We start from the raw sequence: 18189 nt of genomic DNA, 5'->3' as shown, positions 1-18189 counted from the left end.
CTTAAATTTTTTTTTTTTGAGTGACAAAAGGAGTAAGAGGAAAGGGAATTGGCAGTCTTTAAGAACGTTTTGCAAAATTTTTGTTCGTTCATTCCTTCCTTCCCCCAGCTTGTCTTAACAGTGTTATGTGTAGTCATAAAACCTACAGCTACTTCATGATGCTACAGGTCTACAAGGAGTTTTTTTGCCTCTGTTTCAGCTGTGCATGCCTGCACTTAAGGGTGGCTGAGTTGCTTTGAGACTTCTTGAATTTGTGCTGGTTTGAGGGAGAAGTCACAATGTATGTGTTACAACTTTTTGTAGGCATCATACTAGTCTCCAGTGTAACATAACCTTTTTTGAGAAAAATTGGTGGTGGTGAAGAGCAGAACTGATTGAATGGCTACTAAAAACACAGTAGAAGAAATGTCAAGTTTTTTTTTCTCTGTACATCACTTTTGCCTGTGGTGTCTTTTTAGTGCAGTTTGTGTAACAGCTTTAGAGAATTTAAATTATGGAGGCTTTAGAACCTATATTGAGGCTTGCAACAGTGTGGAAAAAACTCAATTCTGAAAACATGTTAGTTCCTGGGTTTGTTTTTTTTCATGAGAGTAGATTTAGAGAGTCTGTTATTGTTAGATTTATCCTCTGTAATATAAATCTGTCCCAAGTCTATGAAAACACATTGATTTTGTAAGTATTATAAGTATTTTGGTTTGGGAAGCTGCGTTGACAGAGGAATGTGTAAACAGTGGAATTGTTTTGAATTTTACACTTACTATCTGTTGCAGGGGTAAGGGTGACTACTTTAGGCTAGGCCATGGCACAGATGTGCATGTTCGAAAGCCACAAGTTGTGGAAGGACTGAGAGGTAAAAAGATTGTGCATGTGGCTGTAGGCGCACTCCATTGTCTAGCAGTTACTGACACTGGACAGGTACGTTGTGCATTGTCCTTCTTTTCCCTTTTTTCCTTCATCCAGAAAGGGTTAAACCTAAATTGTTGAGGAGGAAGAGTGTAATAGCGTCAGTGCTGATTAAATGGAATAAAAGTTTCTAATGATATTTATTTCCTTTTTAAAGTCTTGAGTAAAATATAACCATGATTGTAATTTAAAATATATTAGCTTTTGTATTACTGTTGGAGTTTAAATGTTTTTGTTGTTGTAGTAGCTTTTGTAATGTTTTCCTAGCTTATGTGTTATCTCATGATCAGTTCCCTGCTTCCCACTGTCGAAATACAGAAGCAGTCACAGTATTCTGGACAGGTTTTTCTGCAGTGATCCAGCATTATCATCATAGTATTTATTCAGATCCCCAATGTAATTACTATGCAACTAATTCTTCTAACTTACTGTTCACTGTGAACATTGAATAATTTATGAATCAACTGATGATTTATGAATTGGTGGTGATTTATGAATCATCTGATAAAATGCTGCTATAATTTTTTCTTTTTTTTTTAAATTTTTTTTCAAGTGTATGATAATACCTGCATTATTTAATGGAGGGGGGGGGGGAAGTCATGGCAATAGGTTCTCTACAGTGTCAGATTTTAATAATACAAATCACTAAGATTCCTTTGTAGGAATTTTTAAGAAAAATATTAAATGCGGCAACCAATGAAGCAAAGTAATATGTGGAAATGTTTACTGGCAGGTTTATGCTTGGGGTGACAATGACCATGGGCAGCAAGGCAATGGAACTACTACAGTCAATAGAAAGCCCACTCTTGTCCAGGGCTTGGAAGGCCAGAAAATCACTCGGGTTGCTTGTGGGTCTTCCCACAGTGTAGCATGGACAACAGTGGATGTAGCTACACCATCTGTTCATGAACCAGTCCTTTTCCAGACAGCGAGGGACCCTTTGGGTGCTTCTTATCTTGGTTGGTATTTATTGCCTTATGTTGGTTGGTTGTGGGTGTTGTTTTTTTTTTATGCCATTGGAGAGTTCGCTCTGTGTGTGGTTTAATAGGTGATAGAGTGCAAAAACAGAACTGTCTTTTAGAAAAACGCCACAAAACAACAAAAAAATATACACTCCTCCAAAAAAAAATCAACAAAATCTCTTCCTGAAAGTGAAAGTTGTAAAGGTCTTGTTCAGAAGTAGCATTAATTTGACCTTTCTTCAGGAAATTAAAATGCAATATGCTTTTATCAAATGTCCCAGAGCTTTATGGAGGTAATGGTAGATGGATGCTGCTGTAATATTGGTAGTCTTAAATGTTATCTCTTTCTCTAATTCTTGATGTTATGTTACCTTTTGTTTCTCAGGTAAGCGACTTAAGAATTAAGGAGGCAAAACAGCCCCAAACATTTTGCTAATTGTGAACAAGGCAATGCATTTAAAAAAGAGCAAGGATTATATATATATAGGATTTGATTGATATTTTTAAGGGTATCTAATAAATATTCTTGCTATTTGAGAAATTTCTGTGTAAGTAAAACTTGTTTTAGATGCTGATCACCAAAATATTTATACTGTATTACCTTAATCTTCATGAGTAAATAAGAAGGTAGTACACTGTTTCATGAAAGCCCTTATTGCAAAGCCTTAGTATTGACTTCAATGTTGTAACTGTAGGCACTGCATTTTAAGAATCTACTGTAGAATTAGTTTTACAATCATCTTTCTGACTTAACTGGAACTGATTTATCTATTTTGTTGTTATGTATTATACCATTAAAAAAAGGTATGCTGTCTTTTTTTTTTTTTTTTTTCCCCCTCACTCCAGGTGTTCCTTCAGATGCAGATTCTTCTGCTGCCAGTAACAAAATTAGTGGGGCAAACAGTTCCAAGCCGAATCGCCCTTCCCTTGCTAAGATTCTCCTGTCACTTGATGGGAATGTTGCCAAACAGCAGGCATTATCTCACATACTGATGGCTTTACAAATCATGTATGCCAGGTAGGCATGCAAACATTTCTGTCCTTTGCAGACCAAAAGATGATATAATTTACCATCTGTTAGGGTCTCTCTGAGTCAGTATAAATTGTTTAACAAATCTGGACTCCTCAGGATAGGCCCAAACTTCATTTAAACTTTCTTTTCATGTTGATGTTAGCTTTATGCTGTTGTGTTCTCTTTACAGAAGCTCCCCAGTGCCTGGGGGGAAAAAAATGTTTATTTAGCAATGCTCAAGTAAATCATGTAAAAGGAGTGTAAGTAAATCATGATAGACGATATGGAGGGAAGCAGTGGGGCCAAGGTTGAAACAACAGTGAAACATTAAGGTGCCCTCCATGTTGTTGGTAGGGAACAAAGTATTTGTGCTAAAACTTATGAAGAGGAACTTAGGTAAAATAGTGGCCTTAAAACACAGTATTTAAGCATCGGGCCCAAAGGAGAATGGAGTTAACTAGTCTCTAAATTCCTGACCTTGGAAACCTTTCCTTATTTTATTAAGACAAGCTAATGCCACTTCTTCTGAGTTCAACAAGAGAGTATAATTAGTTTTATATTTATCTGCCCTAAATGATTTCAGGGATGCAGTTGTTGGAGCATTGATGCCTGCAAGTATGATTGCACCAGTAGAATGTCCCTCGTCATCACCAGCCCCCCCCTCAGATGCTACTTCTACAGGAAGCCCTGCAAATGGAGATGAATGCACGCTTGGAGGAGATATAGAAGAGAGGCTGAGCCCAAACCCATGGCAGGACAGGAGAGGAGAGGTAAAGTGTCAGATTAATTTCTCCATCAGTGTTTAACAGTAAAGCCGAAAAATATTGTCTTGTTTAGTTTGATAGTAACAGAGCTTAAACAGTTCTTTCATGCTTTAATTTCAGGAGTGGGTAGTCTGCATGTGTCAGATTTGGAAAAACTAAAATTTCGGTGTGGAATCAGTTTTGAACTCTCAGAACGCACTGTCATTTAAATGCAATTGTGATGATTTCTAGTAGTATTTTAGAGTTAGCATGAACATATTAACCATTTGATCAGATATTAAATTCATTTCACAGGCGCAATCTTTAAAAACAAAAAAAAGTCAAGACTAAACTTATATTTAACCATTATTTAATGAAATTTAATTGTAAACTTGTATCAACTAATGTAGACAGGAGGGCCTGAATAGAATTCTGCTCTGATTCCCAACTGCTCACAGAAGCAGGAAAAAAGGCTTGCTATGAAGAGATCGTTTCCTTTAACAAATGGTTAATTTGACATGTATTATTAGGGCTTGTCTTCTACGTTGTAGACTTTTCTGCAGGCACTCATGTTTTATTGTATGCTTTTCTAGCAGCTGGTATTGAGGAGGGTGTTGGCTGATTTGCTGAGCTAGGAACATAAAATAGAAGCTAAAAATACAGGGAGCATATCTTGGTTCTGAATTTATGGCTGGTTTTAAATTGTTGCTATCTTTCAACGTAAGCCCTTCTAATAAAGCCCTTCTAATAAATAGTTAGACTCTTACAAGGTTTTACAGTATTTTGTTGCAGCTTTTGTTAATGGTTTGTTTTGGCTAGGTTGTTTCCTCAGAAGATGCTGTGACACCATCTGCTGTAACTCCCTCAGCTGCTGCTGCATCTTCTCGTCCTTTCATTCCAGTCACAGATGATCCTGGAGCTGCCAGTATCATTGCAGAAACCATGACAAAAACCAAAGAAGTAATGTTATTAATACCTTCCTTAAAACTTAACTCCTTACCATGCTTTTATCAAGCAGGTTTTTTTTTTTTTGTGCTTTTAAAGTTATGCCATAAATTAGTGCGTTTTTTAAAATCATTTCGAAGACAGTGCTGTTGTGTGGGTGTTCTTGTTTTGTTTTGTATTTTTTAGGATGGGTGTTCTGTGGAGTTTTTTTGGGTTTTGTGTATGTGTCTTGATGCTAAAGTAGGTTAGTTTTAGGAATGCTTTTTCATTTGAGGAATGGGTTTAACAATAATTTGGGGCCATATAATCCCAGGTTTATAAAGTGTGTTTTAAACTACCTTTGAACTTCTTCAGACAAGTTAACTTGTTCAGATTCAGTGAAATATTTCTTTCATCTTCACTGTCTAAATATTTCTGCAATTTGTTTCGTAGGATGTAGAAAGTCAAAGTAAAGTATCTGGCCCAGAACCGCAGTACTTGGATGAGTTTACTAGTCTCTTAGTACCAGATGACACGCGAGTCATGGTTGACCTGCTAAAGCTTGCTGTGTCCAACAGAGCAGGTGACAAGGGAAGAGATGTTCTTTCAGCTGTGCTGTCTGGTATGGGCACAGCTTACCCACAGGTCAGGTTTTGTTTCTTTTGCATTTGAACTATGTACTTTTTAGTAATAGCTTACTAGAGTATTTTCTTGTATTTGAAGTGCAGTTCAGCGTACTGAGAAACTTAATAAACACGAAGATTTGACTTGAACTTGAATGCATGTGAAGCTTAATGATTTTACTGGAAATACTACATGAATATATGCATGTGCTGCAAATGTCAGTGACAGACTATTTCCTCGTCTGTCATGCTGCAATTAGACATTAAAATAGAAGCTTAATGAAATGTATTTATGTGTTGGACAAGTGGCTGTGGCTATTGGAATGAAGCTGAATTAACCAAGCCTATTTCCTGGATCTGTGGAATGTTAGTTTAAAAACTTACATACTGGTTTTGGTTTGCATCTGAGTTTATTTCTCAAACTGATGCAGTCTTCATTGCTAGCTAAAAATGCTGTTCATATACTGTTAACAATATCATAATTCTTCTTAATTTTTAAGATTTAAGTTTGATGCATTGAAGTTTCTACCTATTTCCAAGGTATCCACAGGCGTGAGTTTTTTGGGGACAACAAACAAACAGAACTAATAAATACTGTTAATATTGGATACCAGCAGCTATATGAAAGAATGTTACAAATCATAAATTATAGAATATCTCCTTGTGCTAATGAACTGAAAGTTGTTTAATGTTTGTTGTAGCTTTACCCATTAAACAATTTTTTCTAATGAGTAACAGTGCACTTCTTTAAGATGCTCATAAGATGTAGTTAATTTACGGCTTTGCATTGCTCAAGACTGGTTTGAAACATCAGAAGTGATTATGCAAAGCTGATTTTTGTGTTCTTTTATTAAACTTGGCTTCACTAACCAAAATGATGAATAGTGACTTCGCTAAGGAGTGCACATTGAATCCGAGAATTTTTATTTATTTATTAATGGTATAAATGACAAGACTGCTTCAGTTTTAAACATTGAAATCTTATGCTATCTCTGTCCTGAGTAAACTAGGACTGTAGGAGTGCCTAACTGATGCTATTCATGCAGAGGCACTTGAGTGGTATTTTCAAACTGCTACTTTCCCTGCACCCTGGTTTTCATTGATCGGCTATCTTATACCCATGTTCTTGGTTTAAGATGTAGTTATATTCCCTTCCCACCCCAGTTAAATGCATGCTATATATGTATGAATACATTAATTCTGGTTTTTTTGCTTGTAGCGTTAATAGTGTAAAGCTGAACAATGTTGTGGGTGTTTTTTGTGGTTTGGGTTTTTCTCTTGTTGTTGTTGGGTGTTGGTTGGTTGTTTTTCTTTGACCTTGAGAGTCAAATTTTATTTGAAAGTGCTCTTTAAAAGTGAGTACTACTGAGATTTTCTCTAAAGAGTGTTTTGCAGTATTACGTAGTGGTTGAATATTTACACCTTTCATTAATTTCTTGGCCTACGCTTTACAGTTTAGATTTCAGTTTGGTATTTTTATGTAAGGGTAAGCAATTATTTGTGTTGTCATTTACTTATTGGAAACGTAGGTTTGGCTTTTAGTTTTACGAGTTCATCTGGCTTTAACAACACCAAAAAGAACGTTTTTTGAATGAGTCTGATTTATTAATCAGAATTCAGAAAACAAGTGATTTATTTATTTTAAATATGGGAAGAATAGTAGTTGGCTTAGATTTCTTGGACTAATCAATCTTACTTTTCATAAAGTGTATGTTTTTCTTTTCTTAGGTTGCTGATATGTTGTTGGAGCTTTGTGTTACTGAACTAGAAGATGTAGCAACTGATTCACAAAGTGGTCGCCTCTCTTCGCAACCAGTTGTGGTAGAAAGCAGCCATCCATATACTGATGATACATCTTCTAGTGGCACAGTTAAAATACCAGGTATAGAATTCTTAGAGTTACATTAATGAAATACAGCTGTTTTCAAGCTTGCATGCAGAAAAGTTTTCCTTAGCTTGCAAAAATGCGTATTGAACTTTTAAAGCCATGTTATGTATCATGTCACTATAATAAAGTCTTTCTTAAAACACTTACATACTGCATGAATGCTTCAGTCCTGTGAAATACGCATTTTTGGGTTCACGGGCTGTGACTGCAGCTGTATATGATTGCTGTATTCTGTTCAGTTACGTACCTGAGAAGGACTGAGTCTTTTTCAGGGACAGTAATTGAACATCTGTCTTATAGTCTTGAGCATTAGGGAAATACTTTCCTGTTTTAACACTGTCTTTTCACTTAGTGCTTCCTTCAGTATGTTACCTAGTATTTATCAAAAGGTACAGGCAACAAAGAGCTATTTGCCTTAACTGTAAACAGACCTTTTTTTGTCTGTTGCAACTTTAGTTTGTAATGTTCTGATTATAGTCTTCTGTCTGCTAGTCCCTACTCAGGTGAGCTTGCTATGATGTAAGCCTTTCAAGAAGAAGAAATTATGGACAAATAATGTCTTTAAACCAAAGGAAGTTATTTTTATTAATGAGTGCTGTGGCTTCCAAACAGCTGTTTGATTTCATGTGGATTTCTGAAGTACTGCACTTGCTTGTGGTAGTGATTGCTCTGTAGAAATGTGTAAACTCTTTGTTGCTGTTTAGGTGCTGAGGGACTGAGGGTAGAATTTGATCGCCAGTGTTCTACAGAGCGGCGTCATGATCCACTCACCATAATGGATGGTGTCAACAGAATTGTTTCCGTCCGATCAGGTTATGAGAGCTAGTGCTTTTCAAAAATGTCTTGTGTGATTTACTGTTAAATGCTGATTGAAATGTACCACTGTCTGTGACTGACTTTCTGTGAGGGATATCAGGAAAAACTATGTAAATTGTTACTCTGTTTTAAACTAAAAAACATGCAGGGTCTAGACACAGACATGTAAGAGTGATCTTGCATCTTTGAATATAGAGAAGCTCTCAAAAGAGCATCTTGTCATGCTCTTCCTAAGAGCAGTTAGAGAGCAAAAAAATCAGTTTAGCACCCCTGCCAACATATGTGAATTTTTGTGTAATCAAAGTATATTTTAACAAAGTGGAACACAACTGGAAAAGGGTACTGCTTTTGTTAGCTTTTTTCTTTTTCAAGTCGTACTTAGAGAAATTTGAGCTTTCATGCAGTCAAGACAAATGCTCTTCTGCTGTCGAATGCCCAAAATAATAGCTAGGTGCTCTTTTCCTATTCTCTGTGCTGGCCTAATTATGCGATGCTACATCAAATCTTCACATCTTTTATCTTGCTTCTGATTTAATTTTTAAGTACTATTAATTTTCAGTAGTAATCTCATAAAATTTTACATTGAACTTACTCATATGTTACATCAGTGCAAGGGTCTCAGTAGTTGCTGCCTGTGCTTAGTGTTTCTGAGCAGTCGTGAAGTGAGCTTTTACTATTGACCAAATTACTTTTTTTTTTTTTTTTCCTCTCCTTCTTTTCCCAGACTGTTTCAGATGCACGTGTGTTCCATTATTGAGATATTTCCTGGCTGGAAAAAGCTGCAAAGCATAATTTAATGAATATGCTGTTATATATTTTTCTAATATGAAAAAATAATTTGAAAATAAGACTGGATTTTATTGAGCTCTTAAAATTGTCTTTTGAATGTATGTTAGCAGTGCTAATTGAACTGTTTCAAGAAGCAAGTTTTGTTGCTATAACTTCTGTATGTACTTGTGCTTTACATAGCTTTTCTTTCTTGAATGCATTTATGTGATGTTTATAATATATAACCATGGAAGGAAGTTGCTGTTGGTGAATGGCTTGCATATCAGCTCAGACAGTGCAGATGAATATGTTCATATTACTTATCGTAACAGGTCGTGAGTGGTCAGATTGGTCTAGTGAATTGCGAATTCCAGGGGATGAACTAAAGTGGAAGTTCATCAGTGATGGTTCTGTGAATGGATGGGGATGGCGATTCACTGTTTACCCTATCATGCCAGCTGCAGGTAAGGTATATAAGATATTTACAGAAGGGCAAGAGAGTAGATTTACTTGTCTGTTCTTCGCAGTTGCATTTAATGCATGGTATTTACATGCTGAAGTTCAAGAGTTCATTTGCATTCACACTAAGAAAATGTTTTCATTCGTATTTAGGAGTTTGTTGAAAATATTTCCTGAGAAGATGCACTTGTATATAGGGAAGAGATAAAAATATTTTGTAATCGCTCCAGTTTGCCTCTTAATCAGTGAAGACAGGATAGAGAGGATACTTTGGAGGCACAATTAATCTGAAATTCTTTTGGAGTTGTGGGGGTTTTGGGTGTTTTTCCTGTTTGTTTTGGATTGGTGTGGGGTTTTTTTGCGTTTAATGCATCTGTTTTGGAAATAGATGAATTATACATGAAGTGCCTCCTCCTTCCAGTCCCTTCAAAGGGAAGTGGAATGGACCAACTCAGATACAGACTGGCAAGCTAGACTGTGTTTTGGTCAGCTAAATCCTGCCTATGTTCTGTATTTATTTCAGTCTGAGGATGAATCTTCCCCACCTCTTTTTTCATTTGTTTTTGCTTTTTGTTTCTTGCAGGCCCTAAAGACCTTCTCTCAGATCGTTGCATTCTTTCATGTCCCTCGATGGATCTGGTTACGTGTTTGTTGGATTTTCGCTTAAATTTTGCTTCCAACAGGAGTATAGTTCCTCGCTTGGCAGCTTCTCTTGCAGCTTGTGCTCAACTGAGTGCATTAGGTAGGTGTAGTCTTTAAAATTAAATCTGTTAGAAGTTAAAATGATTGCTTTAAGTAATTGCATTCTTTGTGTGCTTATGTTTCCTTAGCTGCTGGCCACAGAATGTGGGCCTTGCAGAGACTACGGAAACTGCTCACAACGGAGTTTGGCCAGTCTATTAACATCAACCGGATTCTAGGGGATAATGATGGAGAAACACGGGCTCTGGTAAGAAGGCAGTGGTGCTTGCCCGTCATTTTTTCATGTTAAGATATATGTGAAGCATTGAAATGCTAGCTCTGATTTTTTGTTGTTAATGACAAAGTAGGAAATGGGCAAATAAATAGCCTTCTTGCATGGGTCTGCAAGTTTGTAAAGATACTCCATTTTAGAAAGAAATGGCTATTTCCAATACTGTATAGATGTACTTTTGGAATTGCTACAAAGCAATAGAAATGCTTTTGTGTTAGGAAATGGAAGCTACTAATGTTTTGTCATGGTCATCTAAATAATGTGCTTTTTGTAATACATATAGTAAGGCTAACTTTTCTGTGGTTTTTCTAGAGTTTCACAGGGAGTGCTTTAGCTGCTTTGGTTAAAGGTCTTCCAGAAGCTTTGCAGCGACAGTTTGACTATGAAGACCCCATTGTGAGAGGTGGCAAACAGTTGCTGCACAGCCCTTTCTTTAAGGTAATGGAGTAGAATCAGTAAAGAATTCATTACTATAGTTCTGGATTTTTTTTTGTGAGACATGGTAAGTTCACCTAGTCCTGTATTGGAAACATTTTCTGACCAAATCAGAATACTACTTCTGAAAGGAGAATTAAATATACAAACAAGGAGTACCTAGCTAGGCAGAGGTATGTGGTTAAGAAAAATGTCTTTAAGTACAGCAGACTACACTTTTTGGTAAGTGAATTCTGAGTTGTCCTAATAGTGTTGTATATTTTATTTATTTAAATACTCCTGAAAGTTTCATTTACATCTAGTTGGAACAAATAAGAATGTCTTAAAAGGAAAGCTGTTCGGGCTGAAAAAGCCTCCCATGTGGTAAAAGTTAAACTAAGAGGACTTAACTGTCTTCAGGAAGAGAAATTCTTAAAATACGTAAAAGTTTATACAGGGAAGAAGTAATCCATTTTTCACAATCTTCATCAGTAACATTGATTTGAAATCTAATCAAATCAATTTCCAATTGTAGGAAGGAGGCTTGGTTTAGAAATGGAGTATAAAAAGTTCAGGACATTGTATTTGATATGGAAAAGTTAATTGATCTAGGAGTTTTTCACAGGGTGTGTTTGAAAATATCTGGATTGGAGCAGGAAATTGGGTGCTAACAGTGTGAGATAGTGTGGGTATTACTTGATGCTGCCCCATCAATGAAGGTAGCGAAGATGGCTTTTAATGTCACTTGCACTTTACATGTCTTTGTCTTCCAGCCCTACTAGTCTGTGAGCTGCTGAGCTGCATGAAATGCATATTGCTTTTCATTGCACATTTTTGATACATCTCTAAAATGGTTTTGATTGCTTGTAGGTGCTTGTGGCGCTTGCTTGTGATCTGGAGTTGGACACTCTCCCTTGCTGCGCAGAGACGCACAAATGGGCCTGGTTCAGGAGATACTGTATGGCATCCAGGGTAGCTGTGGCTTTAGATAAAAGGACACCATTACCTCGTCTTTTCCTTGATGAGGTAATGCAAGAATGTTTGAAATGATTTGTGGAATGTATGGAAGTGTTTCACTTAAACCACTTCCGGTACATCTTTTTTATGCTAGCTGTGATAGGAGTAACTGATAGTTTGAATAATGTTGTTTAATGCAAAATATTTTACAGGTGGCAAAGAAAATACGAGAATTAATGGCAGATAATGAAAATATGGATGTTCTTCATGAGTGCCATGATGTCTTTAAGAGAGAACAGGATGAGCAGCTTGTTCAGTGGATGAATAGGTGATTTCTTTCAACTGTCATTGGTTTGGTCTTGTGGTGCTTCGTCATACAATGATAAATAGCATTGTTGTTGGCTTTTTAAAAGCTCTTTTAAAATTCTGTTTGTTTTGCATTTTCTGCAGACGACCTGATGATTGGACACTTTCAGCGGGAGGCAGCGGAACTATTTATGGTTGGGGTCATAATCACAGAGGACAACTTGGTGGGATTGAAGGGGCAAAAGTCAAAGTCCCAACTCCATGTGAAGCCCTTGCTACCCTTCGACCAGTGCAGTTAATCGGTGGTGAACAGACTTTGTTTGCAGTGACTGCTGATGGGAAAGTAAGGATACAACAAGTGACTATTAGACTCCCTTGAAAAACTTCATCCTCAGTCAGAATGATGGGTTTGGCTATACAAAAAATTATTACTATTGTTAGCAGTAGTAGTTTTGTGAGGTTTTTTTAAAGAAACTGAACTATACCAACTCCACCAGTGCAGTCTAGGAATTCAGTGTATTGTAGCATTAAATGCATGAAACAAGACATGTGTTTTAGTTCTCAATTCAAAACTGTGATCATGTTTTGGAAAACAAAGCTGAAGACAGATGATGTGCTCAGAATCCCCGAAAACAGGACAGACAGTGAAATGTGGTGATTATGTGTCTCTGACGGGAGAGGTGTAATTGAAGATTGTTCACAGTTGGCTAAATGCCTGTAAGGTAGATATTGTGGGATATAATTTGCAGATGCTTAAATCCCGATTGAAAAGGAAGAACACCATGCGGAGGTTTAGTGTAAGGTATGGAAGAAAAAAATAAGTGCACGAATTTGAAAAAGTCCCTATTTTAAATACAGGTTGCAGCTTTGTGTTAAGTATGTGATTGAAAATTTTAGCGAGAGCTTTCTGTAACGGTTTCATCTAGTGAGATACTGTAAGGATTCCTCAGCAGTCACTATCATCCTTGTTAATGACTCACAGCAAGGTAAGGGACAGGTTAATGACATTGCTTGACATCATTCTGTTGAGAGAAGTTACTTTCAGATAAACAAAAAGCGAGTGGAAAGTAGTACTTAAAACTGTGTTTATAGGATGGAAGGGGAAGAAGCAACTGTGTTTAGGTGTGTATATTCCACAGAAGGAAGAAAACTAGAGTAGTGCTGCTTGAGAGAGACCTACAGGTGATAGGTGATTTTGTAATGTTGTCACACAAAGCTATGGTTTCGTGACACTTTTGCAAAATCAGCATTAGGATTTAAAACAAAACCCTTTAAGTCAGCGATAGTTCATATTGACTTTGAAGATAGCTGTACTTTCACACTTTTTTTGTAAAATATTTCAAAATATTTCTTATTTTCTAGAAGAAGCAAAGTAAGAGGCATGTAAGAAACTTTTTTTCAGGCTTTCCTTTAATTGTATTCTAGTGTACATTCATTAAGAACTCTTCTGTACAGCTCTAGCAAATATTCTTCAAGAGGCAAATGAAATTAAATTTTATTCTTCACTTTAAAGCTGTATGCTACTGGATATGGAGCAGGTGGTAGGCTTGGAATTGGAGGAACAGAGTCAGTTTCTACTCCAACTTTACTGGAATCCATTCAGCATGTGTTCATAAAGAAAGTTGCAGTGAACTCGGGAGGAAAGCACTGTTTGGCATTGTCTTCTGAGGGAGAAGTTTATTCTTGGGGTGAAGCAGAAGATGGTAAACTTGGTCATGGAAACCGAAGGTAAGTAACACTTTGAAATGTTATTTTAAAAAAGTATTAGTGGATACTTGTTATAGTTGCTGTGTATTTGAAGTGTTGTATGAGTACTGCCTATGTGTAGAAGTCAATGTTAAGTACTGATACGGAAACGTACATTTTAGAATTGGAGAATCACAAAATATTTTTCAGGTACAGTTACTTGGATTTCTGTAAGTAGATATTGTGTTCTAACTTATCTATGGATGCTGAAGTCCATTGGCTTTCCTTTGGGATCTGTCTTGTAGGTATGTGGAACTTCAGGGAGCAATATTGCTATTCTGCTTCTGATCTCTACATACATTGTTGTCTCCATTAATGAGAAGTTCTGCTGTGTTAGAAGTAAGAATGTTCTGATCCAAAAAGAAGAAGAAATGCTGAAGTGCATGGGGGCAACAATACATTTTTATGCTAGAAATTCTGTTGATGTATTTTAAATTGAACTGATTTTCCAGGGTAAATGCTTAGCTTTGACTAGATTTTAATGGAAGTGGTTTTGTAGTTTCAGCTTACCTGTAATGCTGTAGTGTAACATCTGATAAAATACTTCTAGCTTTTACAGGCCTCTAGAAGTATTTGTGAATGGCTAATTAAACATGAATCTTTAGGCTATTAAACTGGAGCAAAAGCAAATACTCAGTTATTTTAGGTGTCCATGTACTCATTTTAAAAACATCTCTCCATACCTTGTTGAAAAGTTTTGTCAAAACAAGTATTTTCATTTCAGCCCTTGTGACCGTCCTCGTGTAATTGAATCTCTGAGAGGTATAGAAGTGGTTGACATTGCTGCCGGGGGAGCACACAGTGCATGTATTACAGCTGCAGGAGACCTTTTTACGTGGGGAAAGGGAAGATACGGACGCCTTGGGCATGGAGATAGTGAGGACCAACTAAAACCTAAATTGGTAAGAAACCTTTGGAGTTCTACACAGTCTTAGTCCAGTTCTTGCCTTCTGATCTGTAATTTTTAGCATTTCTGCATGTAAGGAATGAAAAGGCAAAATGGTGGCATGTATTTGTAAGAATGAAGAGTTGCTTTAGAAAACTGGAATGGATTGGAACAATAAAACTAAAGTGGAACTGCAGAACTTTGCTGGGGGTCACTAAACAGCTTATAAGGAATCCCTTTTATAGAAGACTTAAAGAAAACCCCAAATCAAACACCCTACCCCCCGGTATGTAAATTGCACCCCTTCACGGGAGTAGTTTGCACTGAAAGTAGCAGGTGAGCTCCTTGTCTCCTGGGTTCCCTCATTGTTTACTTCCTGGAAAATACAGCAGTGATTCCAGTGATGGCCACTTAGTCACTAGCAAACTTCTTTTTTTCCTGACATAATAGTTATACTCTTAATTTTCATGGTTGAATACTGAGATGTTACTGAAGTATTTACTGTTAGTAAGATTTTACCCGAAGTAATTATGGAGTATTTAATTGCTATTTGCTAAAGAAATTTGAGTTAAGCAATTATTGAGGAAGAAGATGGCTGTTTTCATTTGATTCTTCAGGGGTAAATCTGCAAACTTGGCCAGTATGCAGTGTAGGAAGGATGAGTATACTGATTAGCTGACAAGCTGTAATTCAGACTGTCATACTCCTAGTCCTAGAACTAGGCTGTAAAAGCTTCATGTTAGAATAGTGGTATTAAGAACACTGCCATGTCTTTGAAATGAAGAGTTCGTTTTGCTACATGTGTTCTCTTGCTGAAAATACAGCAAAGGAAAATAATTGAATCAAACAATGCTTGGATTTTTTTATTGATAGCTCTGTGCATATATTTCTATTCATGCAAGTGTTAACTGTTTTCAGTGCTTGAATTTGTGGGATGAGGTATCATACATTCTTAGTCCACTTTGGGACCTTATGACCTGTATCTAAATGTTCTCATTCCTCTGCGCCCAAAAAACCAAGATCTGCCCACCTTTCCTATATATCTTTATACATCTTTCCCCTCTCCGTGTTCTGGGTTAGTATGAAAATAGATAATAGGTAAATAAGTTGGAAGTATGCGAAGTTCAGTGCTGCTTTGGATGATGGATTGTGCTACCTGTGATCTCTTTCAAATAGGGGTGAGGATGGGGCGGATGTTTATATGTGGGTCACCATCCTTTTACTTTGTGAATCCAAATCCCATACTTCATCAGTAGATGGCAGCATTTCAAAAGATGCTGATTAAATTCAGATTATGATCCAAGTGCTAGAAAATTGTAAACTAGTAAAAGAGTATTTGAAAATAAGACTTACTTTTTATCTTGCTGTATGCAGTACTCGCCCAGAGAGCCTGAAATTATTTCAATAGTATATAGTCTTGGATAACCGTATGTGTTTTGTATGGATTGTTTTCCCTGACTTTTTAGGTCAAAAAATTTAACTAGTTCACTAATTAAAAAGAATAATCCAGTATTTAAAATACAGTTAATTTTCATTTTGATGATTTGAAAAGAGCAAAGCCCTTTGAGTTGCTTTTATTTGCTAGTTCTTGTGATGATTCAGTCTTGCAGTTCCAGTGAAGCATCTCTCCAAGCTGAGTTTGTCATCTTTTCTGAAACTAAATGGCTGAGTCTTTTATTGTGAACAAAAATGGGTGACTTCTTTACAGGTGGAAGCTCTCCAGGGCTACCGTGTGATTGACATAGCCTGTGGCAGTGGGGATGCACAGACATTGTGTCTGACTGATGATGATACGGTCTGGTCCTGGGGTGATGGAGATTATGGAAAACTTGGGAGAGGAGGCAGTGACGGCTGTAAAGTACCAATGAAGGTATTTGAATGTAACTTTTTCATTGTTTTAGAAACCATGAGGTTGATGGAGAACGCCAAAACCAGATTTGCCAGTATGGGCAAACTTCCACCCATCTGGGGACATCAGGGTTTCTCTGATTGTTGTTAAGAATGAACTTTGTAGGCTAGAGTGACGAGTCTTTAGATTTTGTTTTGACTGCTGAAGTTGCGCTTAAATGTTTCTTCTTTTGAGAGCATTGCTGGTTCCAGCAATATTTCTCATTTTAATTTCGGTTCCTATCAAAATGTTAGATTTTGCCAAGAAATTTTTGTGTTTCCTTGTGTTAATAAATCTCCATAATACTGCTGAAGTCATAACTTCATTTCAGAAAGGGGTATCAATTGATTAAAAAGTAGTTTTACTTTATATTAAACCTTTCATGTGAATGCATGGTTGACTTGGAATTTCTTCACATGCTGCAAGTGAAATCCATGTAGCCATCTAATTTGAATTCCAGCACTTGTTACGAAGATGTACATTGTGTTTGTGAGTGTCACTGTGTATACCTGTGCCCAGTGGATTTTAGATTGTTAGTCCAGAATCACACTTTATTACCTGAATACACGGTGTCTCATTCTGTTTCTAAATGGACAAAGTCTACCAGTCTGTCCCAAATAAGTTTTCTTATGGCATGATGTAACACGATATGAAACTAGCTTGTGTATGTTTCATCAATTATCAGTCCTATAGGATTAATCGTGAAGAGGCATAAGGACCTACACAGAATACCTAGGAAAAGTGTACTGGAGTTTTGAATGTTTTTATTACATTGGCAGAATCACATCAGTGTTATGTGAGCTAGGGAGGATTAATGTTGAGTATTTGGAGACAGAGCCTTACCTTTTCTACTAAGGGGCAATTGCAATCTATTGGCAAAACACACTGGAGATGATCTTCAACAGTCTGCCAAATCTGAGCTCCTTTTTAATGTTTTAGTAAATAGAAAGATGAAGGGAGTAGAACTGTGCTAAATGATCTACATACACATTTTAGTTTCTAAATATAAATACAGACACAACTTGCACATTATATTTTACTTAAGACAGTGCAGTCTATGAAACTATAGCCTCCTTAATTAACTTTGATTTCATTTTGATGTTATTTTCCTAGATTGATTCCCTCACAGACCTTGGAGTGGTTAAAGTAGAATGTGGCTCACAGTTCTCTGTGGCTCTTACCAAATCTGGAGCAGTATATACGTGGTAAGTATTTTGTATTAGTTATTTTGACAGCGTTGTATATAACCTTGACTGCAACAGATACTGGTGTTATACTGCTTTTGCTTTGATTTCCCCCTCTATCAAAACCTTTGAGTTCCTCTGTCTTGATTACTAGTAGAATCTACCATTTTGGGGAACATTTTATAGTGTTATTTGAATGAAAAATCATAGTATTTTGTCTTAGAGACCTAAGCACAGAGTTGTTGTTCCAAGCATTGACCACTACAAGACTCAGAAGTTCCAAGGAGGTCAGTAGAAGTATAAGCCTGAAGTGTCATGCAGCGTGAAAGATGATAGCATAAATAACATTCTCCTATGTTATCAAAATTATGTATAGCTTGTGGTGGCTGTAGTTTGAAAATTTGTTTTTTGTTCATTTTCTTAATCTTCCTGTACCATTCCAGATTTTATAGTTTTAAACTACTAGACTTGTGTTCAAAAAGACTAAGCAAAATACCTTCCCAATAACCTTCTACATCTTTGTTTGCATGACATTAGAGAGATCCCTAAACTGTATGAGGTTTCAGTCTCTGAGGTCAATAAACATACTGGTTTTGCAGATGAATGCTTCTAGTACTTGACCCTTTTAAAAGGGAAAGAAACAACCCAAACAACCCCCTGCAAAAGTGGTAAATGGACCTACACGGAATAAGTAGGAAGAGCGTATTGGAGGCTTAAGAAATTTGAGTACATCATTA

The 18189-nt window shown here is 36.7% G+C and overlaps 1 protein-coding gene across 3 annotated transcripts in view; it reads left to right on the top strand.

Annotated features, from left to right (window-relative positions):
- HERC2 (HECT and RLD domain containing E3 ubiquitin protein ligase 2) overlaps window positions 1–18189 on the top strand; it is a 113405-nt gene that overhangs the window by 77319 nt on the left and 17897 nt on the right. For 2 of the 3 annotated variants that reach the window (XM_056327558.1, XM_056327557.1), the window contains exons 64-82: window positions 771–915; window positions 1637–1862; window positions 2712–2883; window positions 3461–3647; window positions 4440–4580; window positions 4998–5189; window positions 6896–7049; window positions 7760–7867; window positions 8972–9103; window positions 9682–9840; window positions 9929–10047; window positions 10384–10509; window positions 11356–11511; window positions 11655–11770; window positions 11893–12091; window positions 13262–13476; window positions 14219–14396; window positions 16089–16250; window positions 17382–17473. In XM_056327558.1, coding sequence (XP_056183533.1) covers window positions 771–915; window positions 1637–1862; window positions 2712–2883; window positions 3461–3647; window positions 4440–4580; window positions 4998–5189; window positions 6896–7049; window positions 7760–7867; window positions 8972–9103; window positions 9682–9840; window positions 9929–10047; window positions 10384–10509; window positions 11356–11511; window positions 11655–11770; window positions 11893–12091; window positions 13262–13476; window positions 14219–14396; window positions 16089–16250; window positions 17382–17473 — 2979 coding nt within the window. The remainder of the gene's footprint in view (window positions 1–770; window positions 916–1636; window positions 1863–2711; window positions 2884–3460; window positions 3648–4439; window positions 4581–4997; window positions 5190–6895; window positions 7050–7759; window positions 7868–8971; window positions 9104–9681; window positions 9841–9928; window positions 10048–10383; window positions 10510–11355; window positions 11512–11654; window positions 11771–11892; window positions 12092–13261; window positions 13477–14218; window positions 14397–16088; window positions 16251–17381; window positions 17474–18189) is intronic. The other variant, XM_056327559.1, reaches the window with a different exon arrangement.

Source organism: Falco biarmicus, chromosome 2, assembly GCF_023638135.1.
Source record: "Falco biarmicus isolate bFalBia1 chromosome 2, bFalBia1.pri, whole genome shotgun sequence".
Classification (NCBI taxonomy): domain Eukaryota; kingdom Metazoa; phylum Chordata; class Aves; order Falconiformes; family Falconidae; genus Falco; species Falco biarmicus.
Note: the sequence above shows the minus strand (reverse complement) of the source record. Positions and strands in the feature narration are given on the sequence as shown.